The 20,969-nt window shown below is 48.2% G+C and overlaps 1 protein-coding gene across 1 annotated transcript in view; it reads left to right on the forward strand.

Moving 5' to 3' along the window:
• Positions 1-4,806: 4,806 nt before the first annotated feature.
• The window catches only part of LOC142588868 (uncharacterized), a 41,377-nt gene continuing 25,214 nt past the window's right edge, over positions 4,807-20,969 (forward strand). Inside the window, exons 1-3 of the mRNA XM_075700687.1 lie at positions 4,807-4,937; positions 12,990-13,093; positions 20,015-20,530. Of these exons, the coding sequence (XP_075556802.1) occupies positions 4,807-4,937; positions 12,990-13,093; positions 20,015-20,530 (751 nt within the window). The remainder of the gene's footprint in view (positions 4,938-12,989; positions 13,094-20,014; positions 20,531-20,969) is intronic.

The following is a 20,969-nucleotide window of genomic DNA, read 5'->3' on the forward strand; positions in this document are numbered from 1 at the left end:
GTTTCATGGGTGGCGGCAATGGAAAGAAAACCTGCCATGAGTAACTACTTAAGAGGAAAAAACGAAATCAGGAAAGAAACAGTTGATGATAGCTCAAAGCGAAGCTCATTACTTTCCGAAGCGAGATCGGGATGCCTTAGAACACGCACCTATATATCGATATTTAAGAAGGAACAAGAAGCATGTGCGTGCTGCGGTAAAGCTAGGGAAACAATGGAGCATGTTTTATCAGAATGTTAAGACGTCTACCCAGCGGTCGATTTAGGCACCACTGGCCTCCTTGAAGCCCTTGGGTTCAGCGGGAGCAGTGGAAAAGTAAACAGGTCCGCAATAGGTAGTAAGAGGCGATTGGAGGATTGGTGGACGGAAAGTAGGGAAACGACAAAAAACGGAGACGTACAAAAGCACAGTTAGCAATACGGGATTAGAAAATTTGGATGTGGAAACTCATAGTGTTTATCTTTTTTATTTTTTTTATTGTTTAACTTAGGTAGGAAGTTAAGCAGTATAATAGCAAAAGCTTGGTGGCGCAACCCAGTGCCCCGTTCCAAAGGGAACGCTGATAACATCCATCCATCCATCCATCCATCCATCTTATCGACGCCGCAGATCACTCTTGCCATCTGCCGGCTTTTCCTCAAAGAGCGCTCCACTTTGCCATAGCTTCCGAGATTCGAAAATATGGCCATGCCACATCCGCTTGTATTTTAGATGCCCGCGAAGTTGCTCCGAATTCCATTGCAGCCAGTAGTCTACGGCGCCAACACCAGGTGGTGTTAATTATTTTCTTTAGAGTATGGACGATTTGCGCAGGGGTCTGCAGCCTGCCTGCTCGCCAGTTCCCGCGCCCACGGTGGAATAATGGGAGATGTGCATGAACCGGGCAGTGGCGCCGTGGAGAGATCATCTCCGGCGCTCAGCCTGCAAAAGGCACGAGTAGTTCGGGTACTCCAGGGGGATGGGGAAATGAGGTCGCATGGTCCGTTTGCGCGCGTTTTCTCAGCAATGTGTCGAGTATTTTAAAGAAACTGCTTGGTCCCGCATTCTAATACGGGGTACAAGTCCTTCAAAGCTAAGTTCTTGTTTTTTTCCCAAAAAAACGATGATCGCCTGACCAGTGTGTGCGATCCCGAGGAAGGATCGATCCCTTCAGCTGACCGAAAATATGTGTGCGAAAAACACTTCGATCACCAAGTTGTGTGCAATGAATTGATAGCGTAGCGTGGTCTAGTATTCTGTTGGAATGCATATCATTGTTTTCCTTTTGCAAGTGAAGCGCAAAACTCAGGGGCAGACAGTGGATACAACACACGCGCTTCTGTCCCCCGTCGCCTCTGTTTTATGTGCTCACTTGCACAATGTCGTACCAGCAAGGCCGTATTTCTACCCTTCTCGGGTATGTTCCTATATGTTACCGTACCAATAAAACTTTCTTCTTGCACATGTTCTACATCTCTTTAGGTTTCTCACCCTGGCTGCAAACTCTCGTGTCCTCTCTGTTCAGTCTTCTCGTGGGCGCCCCCGAAACAATCGCCCGATTTAGTTCTAGGCCATCGCATCGAATCACATAAGTTTAATTGGCACACTATTCCTTCACTACCACCGTTATCGTGAACATACTCCTTGGCATGGATAAAGAACATGCTGAAGGAACGGGCTGATTTCATTGCTCCCTGTGTAAAACTTCGTCACGACCGGGCCACCTTCGTAGAAACTGCGTCAGTAAACAGGCATGATTAAAGAAGTTGGACGCAAATGTGGATCCCTCATAATCAGATCATGATTTATGCACGTAAAACTTCAGAATTATTTAAGGCGGCTAGCGAAAATGAAAATTCTCAATTTGCTTGATGATGGGCGCTAAAGAATAAATTTGAGCCAATGCCAAGTAAAAAAGCGAATGCGGGTTTTCCAGCATGCAAGTACTCGAATCTAAACAACAATACTTGTTATAGACTACGGGCGTAATACGGAAAATCAACAGATGCCGACCAGGCTCCTCACCTGCGCTTGCGCGGTTTCGTCCAAGAACATAGCACAGTCAAAAGAGAGATTAGCGAATTAAAATTAAATTAAGGGGTTTTACGTGCCATAACCTCGATCTCATTATGGGGCAAGCAGTAGTGGGAGACTCTTGGCAATTCGGACCAGCTGGCGTTCTTTAACGTGCACCTAAATCCAGGTACACGGTAGTTTTCTCACTTCGCCCCCATCGAAATGCGGCAAAAGAGAGTTGAAAAAAAAAAGTGATCTTCAGTGCCACAAGCAACCACCTCGATGCTTGAAATATCTGCTCTCTAACTCTATCTCTCTCTTTCTCAGTGTCACATATATGCATTTACAAACGGAACAGCCCGCGCACGTTTCTTTTTCCAAGCTGCCACACGAAACATGCACTTGTGACCTCAAGATATACCGTTATCTCCTGATAAAACTGTATCAAGTATTTAATATTCAACAGCGCCTACTCCTTACGCAATGTAACCATGACTGCAAAATGCGACCATTGCGGCATTGCGACAAGCTTAAGGCAATCCAGCTGGCCGAAGATGCCGCCAGGGCTCAAGGGCTCGAAGCCGTCATCTAGGTAGAGAGGCCTAGATCTCACATCTGCTGTCCTAAAATAAAGTTTATTTTTCCTCCTCCTCCTCTTCGTAATTTGCACGCGAAAACAGGCAAACTAAGCCTTTGCAAGCTGTCTGCTGCAATGACCATGCATCGTATATGCTACACTAAATTTCATGTACTAAAGTTACGATTTATAAGTACGGAAAAAGTTATCCATAGCATATAGCACGGCGCTTTGATGCGCTGAAGATTCTCAGTTGTGGATAGTTCAGCGCACCAGTTACTAAAGTTACTTACTATACCAAATATGTTTAATTCAAATGCCATTTCCTTATCTTTTTCATACAGATTCATTCCCCATATCCAGAAATATAGATGAACCAAATCATCTAATTCTCCCTGGTGGGGAACTGCGTTTGGGCAATAAAGGACCGTTGTTATTGTTTTATTGGAAATTTTCTTGATTTCGACTGCCACTTTCAAACGTCAAGCTGTGTATTTGCAAACTACCATAGTGGGCACGACCCACAGACTTAATACCACCAACAACCACGTCAGCTTGTCGAGTTTTATTATCTTTAAAAAAAAGATATGTCTCTCCTAAAAGTAACCCCGATTCATGCCAAACATTCCTCACTGGGTTGCGTCATTTCGTCGGGGGTAAAAGAAACCAACAGCGCCGTTTCCCGTTAGCACGAGCTAGCACCTGCTGACACGCACGCGAAAGCGTTCTGTCTGGGCCCTTACTGTCCGGCAACGGTCACGCAGCTCGGCGGCCCTTCGCTCTGGTCCCGTGCCCAGTCCTACCACCCGATCTCGTCGGCTATCGACCTTGCAGTCGTGCCCTCTCGGCGCAGGAATTCGGCTGCCGCCCACCGGGACACGTCAGCGTGAGCCCCGGTGGCTCTCTGGGTAGGTCCTTTCTTTATGGAGACGCTCCTTGGGCAGGCCCTGTTCTCGGCTTCTTGCCCCGCGGGCGTTGATAAGCCGATATGCCAAGGGAACTCCGACGCGTCTCTCTAGCGACAGCTGCTTAGCAACACATCGCTGATCGTACGGAACACGCGTCACGTATCAGAACTTAGGCTCCGTTCGGCTCGAGAGGCTACGAAATTAGCGCACTCACAAGAACGTGTAGTTTGTCCTGTTTTAAAAAAGCAGGTCTATCATTTGGAACCTTGCGCATGAAATCAGACGTCAAGAAGATAAGATCGGTTTAGAAGCTATTCGCTTCACATGTCTGCGCCACAGTACAGACTTTCCTCTTCTCTCGATATCTAGTACACACAGCGTCTCAAGTTCCTTGACAACTGCGTAGCTAATATGTAACGCTGCTCATCTTCGCAGTGCAAGCAGACAAGATGATACTTCTCTGACTATAAATTTCCAGCCTTTCAAATATCGCGCCGATGTAACGTATGCAACGATTTGGTCTAAATGTAGCATAGCTCAGCGACATGATAGTGTAGCACGAAAAACCGGGAAACAACGATTCTAAGACAAAGACAGAAGCGAAGACGGCGCTACATCTCCTCTTCATCTCGCATCTTCTCACACTTGCTCTTCCGTCTGTCTCTTAGAATCTTCTCCGGTCTTTTAGCGCTACAATATCGTGTCGTTCAGCAAACACCAACTCGCACAAGAAAAAAAAATTATTGTATAGCGTCGCTCCTTCGCGCTATTCAATGTTGAAAATAAGTTGTCCCGACGTAAGCATGTTTGTCCCGGAAGCGACTTACGTTGGGATGAAGGACATCAAAAGCGGGATTTGCCAAATTCGCCAAAGGCGATTAGGGCGACGTGTCTTCCCCAAAGCATGGTCCTTGTCCGCACGAATTCGATTCGTTAGAAAGATGATGCGATGCGCCACCGTCTAATTCGTGCAAACGCGGCTTATCTCGCATGTGTAGTACACGTTCTTCATCCCATCACCGACTACATATCGTCCCGTTCTCGGCTCGCTTCGGCTTTATTTCCAGCGCACGCTACAAAAAACGTACACACGCACCGTGGCCATCACAGCTAAGGCATGCAACAGCTCCGCTAAAATTTAGCACGCGGCGTCCCTAACAAATTGCGGGTTATCAGTAACGCATTGTTTGCGCAGCGCTCCGTTGCTGTTCATCTGTAGGAAGTCGACGTCGCCTGACCACGTGCTGTCGACTAATTTCACAGCCTCGCCCACTCTTCGTCATCCAACGAACGTCCGTACAAGAACGCTAAACAATGGGTAGGTTAATGTTACGTCGATTTACACGGACGATACCATCTCTGAGCTGCCCGCTTCTTTTGGTTTCCAGGAGAGTCGTCCAGGTTCGAGTTGTCTCAGTCTGCTATGTCAAGCAATGTGGAAAGTACAGCGATGTCGGGTAAGCGTGACGTTCATTTCGCAAACTGGAATTACGTTCAGAAAGAACTGTGATATGAGTGGCTGATCGTTATCTCACGTAACTGTTCTGCGGAAACCCGCAAGGAGAAGTAATTAAGGGAAAATGAGTCATCCACCTGATAGTACCAATGACTACGAAGGAAACCCAAACGGATTCCTTGAAACAGTTGAAGGAAAATTCGTTCTGGTCTGGGACTCGAACCCGGGACCACCGCCATTCCGGGGCAGCCGCTCTAACATCTGAGCTAGCCATGCCGCTAGCAGATAGCAGGCCGTAGTCGAATTTGACAACATTTGAAGCAAAGGCGGGGGTTTGACGTAATCCCTCTGCGGAAACCCGCAAGGTGGAGAGAAGTAAGGGAAAATGAGATATCCACCTAATCAAAACAATTGCTACAAAAGAAACCCAATTGCTACAACGGTTTCCATCATAGCAATTGCTACGAATAAGTAAATGTCTCATTTTCCCTTAACTGATCGTTATCTGTATCTACATACGTGTCTGATGACACGCGTCGAACCATATCCGAACCGGATATCATTTAAGGTTACATTACACCATGACGTTTTCGAAACCGCGCAGTCAGTCATATATAGTAAAGCGCTTCGGAATAATCTTGACCGCCTGTTGGCTCTTCACCGTGCGCTGAATTCTCTTGACGTCAACGTTTCTCACGTTTCGTTCACATCGCAAAGTGATCGCCACGACAGGGAGCCGCACCCGCGACCTCGCGCTCAGCAGCAGGTCGCCACAGCAACTCGGCAACCGTGGCAGGCGCGGGCAAAATTAAGCACCGACTCTGACAAAGCCAACTGTTCGCTGCTAATGGATATCGATCAGGGTTAGCCATCTCGGATAGGCTGGCCGACGTTTTCATGCAAACGCCATCCTCGACAGAAGCGGCCTTGTCAGGCTTGCCGTGCTATATTAAGAACGAGGTGGAACGTCGTCACGTGGTGTCGCTGGAAATCTGCAAAAGGTGGCGCTGAATGCTGGCCAGCTGTCCAGTACATCCACTTCATTATCATCGGTGCCATGTAACATCATTCCATTATCTAGTGTCTAGATCAGTCTCTTTGTCAGTGTCAGTTCTGTCGTTTGTCAAGAATCACAGGGCAGCCACTGACAAGTATAAGTTTACTTCACGAAAGTCCTGCCAGCCTATCTAAGACATTTCGCCCTGCCTGATGCGTTTTTAATTTGTTTTTATTCATATTAGTCTTCATAGACGTACTCTCATATGGCGACAGCTCCATTTATTAATTTTTTTTATTTAAGGGTGGAGCCTTCTTACCTTAAATTCGGTTCGATATGCAACGTATCGAGATGTTGATACATGCGCACACCATCCCTTGCAACTGAATTATTTCTCCTCCGTTTTCATTTAGGCACTGGTTTCAGCGAGATGTCGAGTAAGTATTGTAGCTTGTTTATTTATTCATTTATTTTTGCCGATAACACCACCGGCCTGTGTATAGTAAAGAACAAAAATAGGAAGAAAGCTGGTTCTCATTGAACAAACAAGGTAGACTAGAGCACAAACCACGGACAGCCCTACAAGCATTGAGTGATATTTTCCAAGTGTAAATACAGGATGTCGCCAGGCATCGAGTTTCGAATTGCGATTCCTAGAAAGAGCAGTCGCAATACTCTTTTTTTGTCGGCAGAGCATGCAAATTCTTTCATAAACATTGACGCGCATTTCCGACCCGTGAAGGAGATACTGCGCTCTGTTCTTTCTGAGAAATCCTTAGTAAGGCATTCACTGGTTTCATAGCAACGGTTAGATCTGAGCTGCTGTTTCACATTCCAGTGCACTTTCGTCATTACTCTTCCAGTATAGGCTAGCGGCTAAAAACGTTTCAACAGACATGTGAACCGTAAGTGCTTTGATTCTACTTATTTTGTTGAAAAGGATACGTATGAATCGCTTGTGTAGGAAATTATATAGGTGTAATGAGACTTTGTCTGCGCAGGGGGTTTATTAAGACCCGCCACTAGACGCATTGATACTCGGCAGGAATAAATACTTACACAAACAAATCATCACGTACAAATTACGGCACTTCGTACCGATCATATGTCCTCCGTGTTAAACCGGCGAATCTTCAACATTTCAAAGACTAAATCCTTATTGGTGAGCTTCCTGCTTCACAACACTAACCGTAACGACCCACCTGTCTGGCTGTCATTGACTGCACGCTTGATATGTCCCTACGTGCTGCGATAGTTGGTTGCGCACTTCCTCCCTGATAATTATTGTCCCTGGTTCAATAAGCAAAAGCGTTGATATTTGTAATTGAAATGCACACTTTCGATTGCAATCGACCTTCCTATTCCCTGCTGCATTCCGTGAAGTAAGAACAGCAACGGTGTTGCGGCTCTGCCAGTCGTTCAACGCTCACCCCTGAAGAAAGCTGTGTATATCTTTACTGTGTTGTGTGTGTCGAGCTGTTCAATACATCATTTCAAACGCCTGCCTTTTCCATCAAGACAAACCATGGTGTTGGATTAATTTCTCTTGCTCAAACTTACCTACTTTCTAAGTATATTGTCCTTCTCAAATACCATATGCTTTCTCACCCCTCCTTTCTTTATTATTTTTTAGGTATGGATCCTGGGTAAGCCGTAATACGGAGTTGTCGCAAGAGTATTGCGTGATCTCCCTATGCGAGTGACGTCGTTATAGCAGAGATTTGTGCAATCGTACAGTCATTACTGATCCGGCAATTAGCATATCAGGACTGTCGCACCCTTCGCGCACATCGAGGTCGATTGCCGTTTCCGGATCGTAAACGCTCCATCAATAGAGTGTTTTAGCAGAACGTTTTTGACGGTCCGCTCCGCTCTCGCGTACCCGCTCACAGTTAGCGGAGCGGCGAACGAAGAATCAGTTTTAGCTGAGCGCCCGGCTGCGTCCGAAAGGCATGTGCGCGCCTGACGCGCCACCTTGCCGCAGAAGGTAAAACCACTATGAACATAATACTCAAGTTGTAAGAATTGCCGCAATAAAATAATATATCTGGAATTACTCAAATGTCTGAAGGCATTTCATGCAATACATTGCATTTTTATTTCTTATATATATATATATATATACATATAATCCTTACATTAACAAAGCCGTTATGCTGTGTTGTAGCCAAGGCAAGGCTTATTGCTATTTCAGCACACCTAAAACGTGGTCCGCATAAACAAACGTGCGCACATGGCAGGGTTCTGGAACGGGTTCATGGCCACAACCTCCCGAAGTAGAAGATCTTCGTGTCTCCTAAAGTGTACTCTAGGTTTGCGCTTCACAAATCCCGATTCAAACGAGCTCGTTGACGGGCCAGCAGCACTGGGGGCAGCCATTTTGCTTCGCTAGACCCGCTTGACCCGCTCGCCGCGCTCCGCTGAGAAAGCTTTCAGAGCGGAGAGGGGGCTCCCGTCCGCTCGCCCGCTCACGGCTGAACGGGTCGCGCATGCGCACTTGCGCTTCCGCTAGCCCGCTGAGCGGAGCGGACCGTCAAAAACGTTCTGCTAAAAGAGCCTAATACGGTTATAGCGTGCCATCCCTAAACATCTACGTAGTAGCTCCGATAATCCCAAATGTATTGCTGATGTATTTTTTTTTCAAATTTTGGAACGCAAAACGCCATGAATATTAGGTGACACCTTGCTCGGCACGTGTGTCTCTTAACCCAACTTATGCATATATTGACTCTACATCGGATAACGTTAGCTCTGTTAGCCGTTAACGTTAGCCCTCCTTTCGATGCTACATGTGGACGATCATGTATACGAGCGTATCCCTTGTCTAGTGTAATGCGGATTTAGCTGTTCAGGAGGCTTATTAAGTCCCACCACTAGACTCATTGACACTTGCAAGGAATAAATACTATACCTCTCCGTTACTAAGAGAGAGTCAGTGCTCGAAGACGCCGCCAGGTAGTAGCACTCGCACGCCGTGTCGAGCGGTATTGCCTATCAAAACACGCTTGAATGAACAAGAGCAGGAGCAAGGTGAAAGATGCGGTGGTTCTTACTAACGAGAAAGAGGTAACCAGTGGTTGCCATGGGCCTGTGAAGGCCCCCTGACACCTGCTGAGCATTCCTAGCACTAACTCGTTGCGGCCGAGCTAATGTGGAAATAATGCAAAAAATGAACAGAAAAAGATAAGCACGAAGAACCAGGGCATTGTAATCCCAGCCGCGGCGGCCACATTTCGGTGGAGGCGAAATGCAAGAACACCCGTGTCTCTTGCATCGGGGGCACGTTAAGGAAATCGAGGTGGTCAAAATTATTCCACATCATCTCATAATCATGTCGCAATTTCGGCACGTAAAACCCCTTAGTATAATTTTATAGCTGTTCCAGGGTAATCCATTTCATTTCTTTCAAATAAATACCATCTGCGTGGCCCGGTCGAGCCAGACAAACGATTTCTCCTTTCACAGTGACAGTGCTCGGCTGTATGCATGGTTCCAGGTCACGCAGAAAGGAAAAAGAATACGAGGGAGCTTCGTCTCCCAATATTAAAGCCTGTAGTCATAAAATATATAAAGTAATAGATCATGGTAACCATTATTATCAACGAGAGCTAGGCGCGAGCGGCGCGCGAGCTATGGAACGACTGGCTAAGGTCGTAGCCGTCTAAAGGAATAGTAAGTTCTCGGTCCTCAATAAGAAGCCGTCAATAAGCTCCCCGTACGGGTCATATGCTTGGGACAAAGGGCCAAATGGTAAGAGTGACACTTTTATTTCTGTCGATTGCGTCCGTTATTTGTTACATACCTACTCATTCGTGTACTCTGAAATACTCCGAAATGTTGCTACTCGAACGCGCGGAGGTGAGAACCAGTCAAGGTGCCTGATCGGCAAGTAATTTTCTTTTCTGCGATAGCAATTGTATGGACACTCCAGGCGCATTTGTGCCGTCGCCGTGAGGTTCCGTAAAAGTCGAAGGGCGATAAAATCGTCGCCGCGCGCCGCATTCTCTATGTGCGAGTGAGAGCGCGCGAGGGTGAGTAAAGCCCCTGAATCTCCCAAAGTAGCGCCATTCGCTTCCCTGCTCCTCCGCTCGGCGCGGCCTCGACGGTGGCGCCGCCGGTGGTGGGCCTGCCGTAGCAGACGACGGCTAACGCGCTACGGGAGGAAATCCGTAGAAAAGTTCGTTCGAGCCCCGCGGAGCAGTTTTTTCAATCGAGATCTTTCTTCGTCAGTCGGTAACTGGCCTTTAGAATTTAGTGTTGGAATTGCGGAAGAACTAGAGAAAAGGACCATTATTCAAGGCGTATTTAAGGCGTAAAGCGCGCAACGTTGAGAGTTCGTGTTGCTGAAACAATACGCAAGCTCGCGGTGTACTCAAACACGCGCGTAATTACCAAAGTTTCAGGTGTTGACAGCGTGAAAGTATGTGTACGTGGTTTCGTAGGTTCATTTACGTACCTGCAGGATACTTTTGCTCGGCCGGTGCGTGAGAGATTGCTGACCGCACACAGCCGGAATGGCTGTGTGCGGCTGTGTGAACAAGTACTGCTCCAGGAGGGCACATGTAATGGCTAACGGAGGCCTCTGAAGAGCACGTGACATTACAATAATGCAGGCGTCGCAGGGAGCGTTCACATGCAAAATTGGCTGTCCGCGATCTTATACCCCCTTGGCATGCACAGGCTACGGCGAGCCGCATCCAGCCCTGCTTCTAGCTTTGGTGTTCCCGTTGCCGCTTTGGTGTCCTGGAGGCGCCGTCAATAATACGAAAAAATGACAAGGTGTTGGCTGTCCGCGATCTTATAACCCCTTGGCATGCACAGGCTACGGCGAGCCCCATCCAGCCCTGCTTCTAGCTTTGGTGTTCCCGTTGCCGCTTTGGTGCCCTGGAGGCGCCGTCAATAATACGAAAGAATGACAAGGTGTTACAACTAGTAAATAAAATTTACTGAAGAAATACAATCGCGCCGAGGCGCCAACTTCTAAAGCAGCGCTAGCGCGCACGCGCGAGTATTCTGAAACGCCATCGAGGAATTTACCGGCCCACGTACGACTCTACGATCAAAGTGCACGTTAAACATCCCCAGGCGAGCTAGATGAAGTTATCCGGAGCCATCCACTACGTCCTGCATTCTAGCTTTAGTCGCTTCGGAACGTTAAAAACGTTAATCACCACAAACCAAATCAATACATGCGGGCGTACATTCGAAGCTAAAAGACTGCATCGTAAGTCATACTGAGCCTTGCAAAAGCGTCGAGAATGTGCTAACTTCTGGTGGAGCTCAAAACACACCCTGAATAAAGTCGCTTTTATGTCACAGGCCAGCTGCAGATGCGTGCATTTCACCGCAAGACGAAACTACATGAAACAAAGAGAGCACATTCGAAAAAAAAAAGTCAGACAACGCGCTAAAAACCACACAGAGCATGAACACACGCTTTTTCGAAACGGAAGGCGTGATCTAGGCTCGAAATAAGAGGTTGTGGGTAGCCATGGCCCTTACTTCACTAAGCCGTGCGTTCTTTGCCACTTCCTCGAAGTCAGCCCACCTGACCAGAAGGGGGTATAAGATCGCGATTCCACACTTCATTTTGCGTTGCGCCCACCGGACGGCAAAGCAAAAAGCTTTTTGCCCTCGCTGTGTCTGTTGCGGCAACCGAACGCGCAGCAGCATGGCATCGCAATTACGTTCTCGGCCCTACACATTCTATTAAGCTAACGCACTCCGTCAGTCCGCCTGCTGTACTTTCGTCGCGCAGGCCCAACAATGGAGGTCGGCGCGCGCTGAAAAGTAAAAAAATATGCAAAAGCACGGCGCCTGCTCCGCGCTGGAAAGAAAAAATATACAAAAGCGCGGCGCCTGCTTCCACGTGACACAGATTGGCCAATGGGGGAGCGGAGGAGGCCGGGGCGACAGGAAGCGTGGAGGAGGACGCGCCAGGGTGAGCGGGGTGGCGGAAAGATCTAAGAATGGCGCTACTTTTGAAAAATTGAGGGGCTTTAAGGGTGAGCCGCCAAACGCGGCTCAGCCTCGCGTGTGCGAGCGAGGAAGAGAAGGAGATTCTTGAATATGGGAAGGAAAGGTTGGGGTAAAGTGCAGCGCAGTAACTGTCTCTCAGCAGAGGACACCTCAACCGCGCTGCACAGGGGGTAGGGAATGAAAGTAGGGGGAGAGAAAGAGCACCAGAAACAGCAGCAAGGCGGACCGGAAGCGCACCCTCTCCAGTCGCAGGCGAGGCACGAGGGAGAGGCGAGAGAGGGTGGGGTAGGGCGCTCTTTCTCGGCGCATGCTGCTCACAGCGCAGCCGTGCGGACACCGTATTTTAAAAGCGAGCTGCGACGTGGTGGAAGGGCGCTCCCGCGCGGGCCTGTCTTCAAAGCGGTCTGCAAGGTTTGCAGAGTGCGCGTAGTGCCGGTAGCTTCGTATGTGTTGTGCCTTCAACGTTTCGTTCGCGTTGAAGCGAGAGATGCATGACGGTCGATTCACCCGCTGCTGCTGCCGCGATTCCTCACTCCAACATTCTGACCGCGATTCTCCGCACTCATTGAGCTAGTAGGGTTCATGCTTACCTGTGCCCGCATGACACTCTGCTTGCTAATTTAGGTAAAACACGTTGGTGCGCTAGCTGGTTTAAATACATGATAGAATGCGTAAGCGTGACTGAACGAGGACGTAAAAAGAAACAGACACTCTCTGTGCGTCCGTTCCTTTCTGCGTCCTCGTTCATACACGCTTACGCGTTATATCATTGTTTATATAATTATTGAGCGAATGTTTACAAGTTTATACGCCTGATAGAACTACCATCCTTACTTCGCGCAGCTATTGACTAATTTGCTGTCGCCATCTGTGCTTCGACTTTCGGGCGAAACTGCAACATTTTTTACCCCTTTATTTTCATTGATGCACGAATAAATTTGATTCATCGATATTTTTATTTATTATTGAAATATTGATTGCTTCAAAGGGACATTACTTCTTAGCTTATCACAATGATCTCCTGCCGAAGCGTAAAACTGTTTCGCTATTTTTGAAGACGTGCAAAATACCTTCCAGGCAGGACGACAACCGGAGCATAGGTGTGGCTATTGGACTCTGCCTGCTGTTCCTGGGGATAGCCTCACTGGTGATCTTCCTCCTCGTTGGATCGAGTGGTTACGGTAAGGACAGAAATTATGGATGAGTCGACTCTTTCCTTTCACAAAACAAAATAAATTAAATTTACTAACTTTTTCTAAAGCAGGCGTATCGAAGGCTTCTAGGAAGCTGTAATAGAGAGTTCGACGGAAGCCCGTCTGGTCGGGATGAGACGTGACAAAGAAAGACGTACACTGACCAAGCAAAACTTATCTGAATGTAAAGAATGGAAGCTCGTTTCTTCGAACGGCCGATGCAGGCTTGGAAAGGGTTCAACTCGGCAGTGCCCAACGTTGCTCCAAACAAACGGTGCTCCATGGCATTCATGAACGCAGGGGGTAACAGTTTGACGAAAGATCTTTCCCGATTATCTGCACGTCGGAATTTGAGTCTTTAAAAAAAAATTACCGACGATTACGTTACTTCCTAATGCGAAATTTGAGCGCAGCAAATAAGCTGTTTCACCTTTTCGATAGATTGAGGCAAAGAAATCGAACAACACATGTATGCGCTATCACAGAATTTTTTTTTTATTTTTCACACGTATTCCTTTAACAAAGACTCCACTAACAGTTCTTGACAGTCATGAAGGAAGCTTTGTGGTCGGAGAAATAGACTGATATATGTTCGACTTGGTACACCAATGCTTGATTCTCAAAGACGAGATCTATACAAGTGCCTCGCGAGGTTGTCACAGCCGTGGGACGCGTTACGAGCGAGAGGAACGGGATGTTCTCCCGCATAAGTGTTAGGAAATTGCTGTTTGTCTTTATGTCAAGCCGCCACCGATCTGGCTCTCTGATTGCCACCGCACAGGGCGAACGGCAGCGGCAATTTCGGCTCGGGCGGTGCACATATACAGATCCGCCGCCACCGATCTGGCTCTCTGATTGCCACCGCACAGGGGTTGCATTGGAGGAGGAGCGAAGAAAGGAATTAAGTTCAAGCCGGCGCTTTGACAACCGGAGACTCGCAGGAAGAGGGGGGAGGGGGGCGGCGTGTACACCCAGCGGCAAACGATGGGGGCAGAAGCGCGCGCAGCAAGCGGACAACACGATAAAGGGAGGAGGGAAGAGATAGCAGCGACTGACTGATGCCGCTGACGCCGATATTGAGTCAATCCCAGCTGCGGAGTTGGTTTCAGGGACAACGCCGCCGATGCCGACACAAACAATATGATACCCTCGCTTCCGCAGCGCTAAGAACCAGGTCTAGCCGTGGGAAGGTGGTCACGTATTCGTCGACGTGCCGGGGCCTACGTGAAATAACCGGCGCGTCGGCAACTGAAGAGCACCCTATCCGCCACACAAGAACAGGGGGGGGGGGACCCTTTCCTCCTCTTTCTGCATGGCGGCGACGGTGTTCTATGCAGTCACGTTATCTTGACTCTCTAGCGGCGTCAGCGGCATCCAGCGGTATCAGTCGGTCGCTGCTAGCGCTGGGGGGATGAAAGGGGGGCGGAGCTGGTTACGAGGCCGACGACAACGCCGACGACGACGCGAAACCCAGGAACGGACGCCAAAGAGCTGCGCTCTAAAAATAAATTAAATTATAGGGCTTTACGTGCCAAAACCACTTTCTGATTATGAGGCACGCCATAGTGGAGGACTCTGGAAATTCCGACCTCTTGGAGTTCTCTAACGTGCACCTAAATCTAAGTACACTGGTGTTTTCGCACTTCGCCCCCATCGAAACGCGGCCGCCGTTGCCGGAATTCGATCCCGCGACCTCGTTCTCAGCAGCCCAACACCATAGCCACTGAGCAACCACGGCGGGTGGAATTTAAGTCTTCAGGTTTCGTGCAAATGCGGCTCGCACGGCCACACAGGGAGGCAACTACTGACCTCTCGTGAGCTTCAGGGTGCAAGGACAAGAAGTACAGATACCGGCCAGTGTGTGTACTCTTCCTGAAAACGTTGAAAGAAAGCGCACCATTGTTTTTTTCACCAATACGTCCAAAAAAAGGCAGTTTCTGGCCCGTCTCCATCTCCTCCGTGAACTGAATCGAATCTGCTCGATTGTTTAGATGCCTGGCGAAAGCTTCCAAAGCGCAGCACTCGATTACGCAAAAACAATTATCAGCGTAGCGTAGAGAAATTCTTCTCGATGGGCTGAAAGAAGCGAGCGCACGACTTTGCAGCTATGCCATTGTCAGGTTCGCAGCGGTCACCGAGACTAAGGAAACTATTGGTGCACTGTGGATTTGCTATTATGCGGTCTTATCGAAACAGCAGTAGGTCTTGCTCTGGTAAAAACTGAGGAGACTCTTCAAGTCTGGGACATCAAATGGCGACCGTTCTGGTAGAGCCGAATCGGCGTCGAGAGCAGCAGCACACTTCCTCGGCCATGTCAGTGTGAATGGAAGTAAACAGACACACAACGTCAAGCAAAACGATAACCTCGTCATCGTCGTCGAGGACAAGATCGCGAACTTTTTCAACGAATTCGGTGGAGTTGCGCGAATGTGCTGTGCGTTTTCCGAATGGAAACGACAAAATTCTGTGCAGAAAGCCGGAAAGCATTCACAGGAAGGAACGGGTAAAGTACAGTATGGGTCGCAAAGGGACATCAGGTTTGTGAATATTTGGTAAGCCATAAAGCGCAGGGGCCGCCCCATTACGGCAAAGAAGCGAGTACCAGAGGGACTCGTGCTTGGGAGAAACAAAGTGAAACACCTCCTCAGGAGTTTCAGTAGTTCTCACTGTGCCTTCAAATTAGGGTCCCGGGTGAGCCGGACATAAGTGTTCTGATCGTCAAGCAGGTCCAGCATTTTTCTTTTGCACATGGCCGTATCCAGGAGAACTGTGGCATTCCCCTTTTCAGCAGGGAGAATGGCGATCTCAGAGTTGTCATGAAGCCGCTCGACATCACCGCGTTCTTCAGCACGAAGTGGCGAAACAAATTTCCGCTGCGGCAACCGAGAGAGGACACCGATAACGCGGGTGTGGGCCTCATCCCGGTGGGACTGATGAACTTGGATGATGGCGTGCTCCACAGCACAAGCCACATTTCTCATGTCCTGGGCAAGACTAACGTTGAAGTTCAGGCTTAGCTCAAGAACACAGGCATCAGAAGGATCAAGTCTGTGCGAAGACAGATTATGTACCGCCGCAGTCGCGCCGTGTGGGCGATGGGGTTTGGCTGTGTCCGAGAGTCTGTGAAGTTTGACTTCGTGCGTAAATTCGGCATGGCGTATCCGTATATTTGTCTCGTGATTGGCGTGTAGATGGATGCCAGCAAAGTGGTCCGCAGAGCGGAACTCAAGGCGACATCGGGCAGAGAACGTCTCCTTTTCAAGTTTCTGAACTGTGTTCCGGCAGTCCAGTATCATCGCTTGCAGCAACAGCCTTTCTTCTGCCTTTGCGATGATGCTCAGGCCAAACTTGGAAGGTACACGCCGGTGCAGTCGCAGACAACGAAGAATGCGTCCCCGCCTTTTGCAAGCCAGGTTAAAGTGAAGGTGTCCATTAAAAGCTGCCACTCGCGTTGTCAGGGAAACAAAACGGCGAATGTCGGTGGTTACAGCTTTCGTGTACCGTATAATCCTGGTCTGTATGAGTGCCGCATGAGGCTTCATGGCAATGACACGTGCTTTGACAAGGCCGACCCTAGTGGACAGCCATCTCAATTCGGCGTCAATAAACACCCGCCAACGCTTGCTTAAGCGGAAGTAACTTATGCCGAATTTCTTTTTAGCCGAATTCTATTCGCTGCAATGGCCAGTGTGCAATTGTGGGAGTGGCAAGGGGCAGCTCATTTACGTCACCAGATGAGAATTAAGAGGATGCGTGTGATCCCAACGGCATTCGCTCGCTTGGCTTCCGGCGTGAACAAATACCTGCTGCACCACAATGGGTCGTGAGAGAGATGACTGGCTCTCCTGCAAGAACTGGCATGCTATTACCTTACCTAAAATGTCATACTTGGTTTTTCTCTCCCATACTACTCTTCTGGCTGTGGCGCCGCGCACAAATGCATCAGCAGTATCACTCACTACCGATAGTAGCCGAGGGCCATCGATGTTGCCGGGTCACATGATCTGCCGTCGGTAGCGCTACTTCCGCCCAATACTCCGGTAGCTGCACGGCCTGGAATGCAAGGACTCGAAGAGTGTGTGTCGGTCCTGACAACAGAGGTGCTGAGAACATGGAGTAACCTAGAACCCCAGATGGGATAAATGTGTCCATTGATGATGATGATGATGATGGTGATGACATTTATCGGTATCCCTTTTGAAACGGGCCGGGGACAAATGGTCCCGTAGCTGGTTTGATTTCATCAGATTTTGCTGCATCTATCGCTATTTAACTTTTTCTCTATATCTCATCTCGATCTTAATTTACCAGCACTTGCCCTGACTGCGGTTCTATCAATCCTCTCCCTGATATTTTTTACATCAATAGTCTAATCGTCCCTTACTTATCTCGCCTGCTGACCACCTAATTCTTCCATATTCTTCCACACCAACGCTTCTCGAAGCTGGACACTCCTTACGGGTCTCGTTGAGTGGATATCCTGGCATTCTATTACGATGGGCGGAGAAGTTTCTGCTGCCCACTCATGCCTAATCCTATGGCGCATATTTGCTCCGGTATATTTTTTGTTCAGGCAGCCAGCTCGGGCATTAAGTTGCGAGGCACGTCTGTTTGCGTTATCATACAGATTTGTCTCTCCAGGCTTATTTCGCGCCGTTTCCGTAAATCTCCGTGTTCGTTACTGTTTCCATACTTCGCATCGAATTTACTGTTTCTGTTTCCTGTGGTATACCTATGCTTTCAGTTCCAGTGTACTTGATTACCGTCTTCCTTGACCTTTTTCATCATTCCGTGCCCGCGCTTTTGATGCACAGATGTTTGTGCACCTGAGCCGACCATTCCTTTTCATTCATGTTCCTTCGCCTTTCTTCAAAACGACTCCTGCTCCGCGCTTCCCTAAGCATTAAAGAAGCCGAACCCGGGTCACCTTGCACTGCCTTTTGTTTGGGGGGCGGGGGATTTACAGTAGACCCCCAAATTCAGTCTGCCCACCACGTTTAATCTGCAACCCGGGCACCATTTCTGATTTATAGCACAGAATTACTTTTGCTAACGCTAGCTCTGGCACGGTTACTTTTTTCCGAGTTCCTCGGATCACTTTGTGTTTATTGTAGCCTCAAAGCACTCTATTTTTTGTTATTGCTGCGTTCCGCTACCCTTTCATTTTTTTGGTAAATGTTTGAGTAGGCCTTTCATTCATTTATGTATACACCGAGGTATATATATTGCTTGACTATACGTTGATTTGGTGCCACTTTATCATTCGTCTCTTCTATAAAGATCATAATCCGCGATTTATCTGCGTTAACATCAGGCCCAGATTCGTCGCTGCACTGTCACTGATATTAGCAAGTTTCTGTAAATCACTTGCATTGCTCGCTAGTAGCACTACGTCGTGCGAATACATCAGCCCAGCCACATCCTGTCGCACCTTTGGCCCATAATGGATGTAAGAGATCAAAATCTAATTTACTAATTTCCAGTCGTCCTCCTACGCTCTTGACAGGAATCGTGAGCAATATCAGAGACAGATGACACCCTTGTATCAGTGCTTAGTGAGTTTGCGCAACATGATTGTATCTCCGGCCTTCCTTTACAATTTGTACTCCTTTGTCCCTAGGTATGTACCTCAACAGCTCCACGAAATCGTCGTCCATGTCCTCTTGTTTGAGAATATTCTATAACAATTATTTTTCTACGTTGTTGTAAGCTCCTTCAGTATGTTGAAATGCTATCCATAAAGGTCTATTCTGAGCTACTGAAATCCGTATGCCCACCTTAGCGCAAAAATATTCTCTGCTAAGCATCGGCCTGACCAGAACCGATTGTGTAGTTCTAGTACCATTGTGTAGTTCTAGTAGCTGTTTATAGCTTCTCCATCCAATTGGACTGCTCTGATGTCATGGCTTGCATTGTCATTCTATATATCACCGACGTTACTGTAACTGTCCTGTACGAGCTCCACTGACCCAAATCACCTTTCCCCTTATACATAAGGTTCATCCTGCTTTCATGCCACCCAAATGGATTTCGCTTCTTTCTAATCACTTGCTTCGTGAAATTAGTCAGCAATGCCTTGCTCTTCGGACCCTGATGTTTGCTTAGCTGTATTGTGGTTTCATCGGATCCTGTGGCCGTGTTATTAGGTTCATTTTCTCCCCCTTTTTTTTCCTAGTAAAAGCTTTCTACAATGCATTTTGATCTCTAAGGCTTCTCTGTTCCTGCATCTGTTTGTGCCTGTACTACGCTTTGTTTCTTGTCCAAGTTATCCCTAATGACATCTCTGATGTACGGCAGCTCGTCGACTCCTTAGCAAACGACACAGTATGTAGCCCTTATAGGCATTAGCAAATTTTTACTTGAAGCGCCAGATGATCTTCCATCGTTCCAGAATCTTTTTGGGGCGCATGTATTTTTTTTCTTTTCGGTATATATATATATATATATATATATATATATATATATATATATATATATATATATATATATATATATATATATATATATATATACCGAAAAGAAAGAAAATACATTATTGGCGACATTATTGGCTGAAATATCCAAACTCGTGTCATTGTGCAAATGAAATCGAATTAGACACGCCACGAAGACGCAACTGCTACAACTTGTAAAGTGCCATATGTGGCATAAGGTACTTAATCAAGAAGTTAATTGGCGACTGCCTGTTACTTAGTTGAATGTGTGTTTCGATTTCTCGTGCTAGTAATGCCCACCTTTCTCAATAACCTAGTTGAAGGTCTAGAATTGCGTTAGTAACATCAGCCGATTTTGAAGGTGTATGTAAAACTGAAAAATTATTACCCATATAGCCGCAGCTTCTGCGTCATTCTTAAACTCTGTCAGAGAAAGATTTGTATGACGACACATTCTTGCCCTTGTGACCCGTAGATGGCGGACAAGATGACTTCGACAACAGCGACAGTGGCGGAGTTGGCGGAGGTGGCGGAGGTGGCGGTGGTGGCGGTAGCAGCCTCCCTCCTCCGGTACCAGTTCCTATAGAAGCTACAACGCCAACCTCGACGACCACGCCTCCATCATTAGTACCAGCAAGTGGACCGAGAGGACCGGTACCTCCATCTGGGGAACCAGTTCCGCAACAAGGGGGACCAGCTCCACCATCTGGGGGGCCAGATGCGCCCCAAGGGGGACCAGCGCCGCCATCTGGGGGACCGGGTTTGCCAGAAGGGGGACAAGCTCCCTCATCTGGGGGACCAGTTCCGCCACGTGGGGGAAGCGTTCCGCCATCTGGGGGACCTCCACCTTCACCTGGGCGACCAGTATCTCCACCTGGGGGACCAGTGCCTCCACCGGCAAGACCAGTACGTCCACCGGCAACACCAGCTCCCCCACCAACGAGACCGGCTACCCCACGGACGACACCGTCTCCTCCACCGGCGCCACCGAGTGAGCCGCTGTTTCTTTTTTTTTCTGCGTTCATAAGTTTTTGATCACGACAGACACGTGGTGCAATTAACGGTACTATTCGTCGACTGTACACGTCATCGGACGAAGGGATTCAGCCGGTGTACGAAGATGCGGAGCAGTGGTACAGGCATACGACCATTCTTGACCAATATCCCCGCAGGCACATTTCGCGCCGGGCTATACCTGCGCATTTAATTTTCTTCCGCCGAAAACTACAAACCAATCAACTGCGCGCAACGCTCCTTAGCTGCGGTACAAACCGCATCACTGAAGCACCTGCATGCTTGCCAGTGGCACAGTTACGCTACAGTAACACTGTAGTTAATAAGACTACCTCGATGGCCATTGGACCCGCAGTAGACGTCGCTACGCCCCTTTCCGCAGCTCGTCATGTGAAACTAGTCTTACAAACTTCTTT

The sequence above is a fragment of the Dermacentor variabilis genome, chromosome 7 (genome assembly GCF_050947875.1).
Source record: "Dermacentor variabilis isolate Ectoservices chromosome 7, ASM5094787v1, whole genome shotgun sequence".
Lineage (NCBI taxonomy): Eukaryota > Metazoa > Arthropoda > Arachnida > Ixodida > Ixodidae > Dermacentor > Dermacentor variabilis.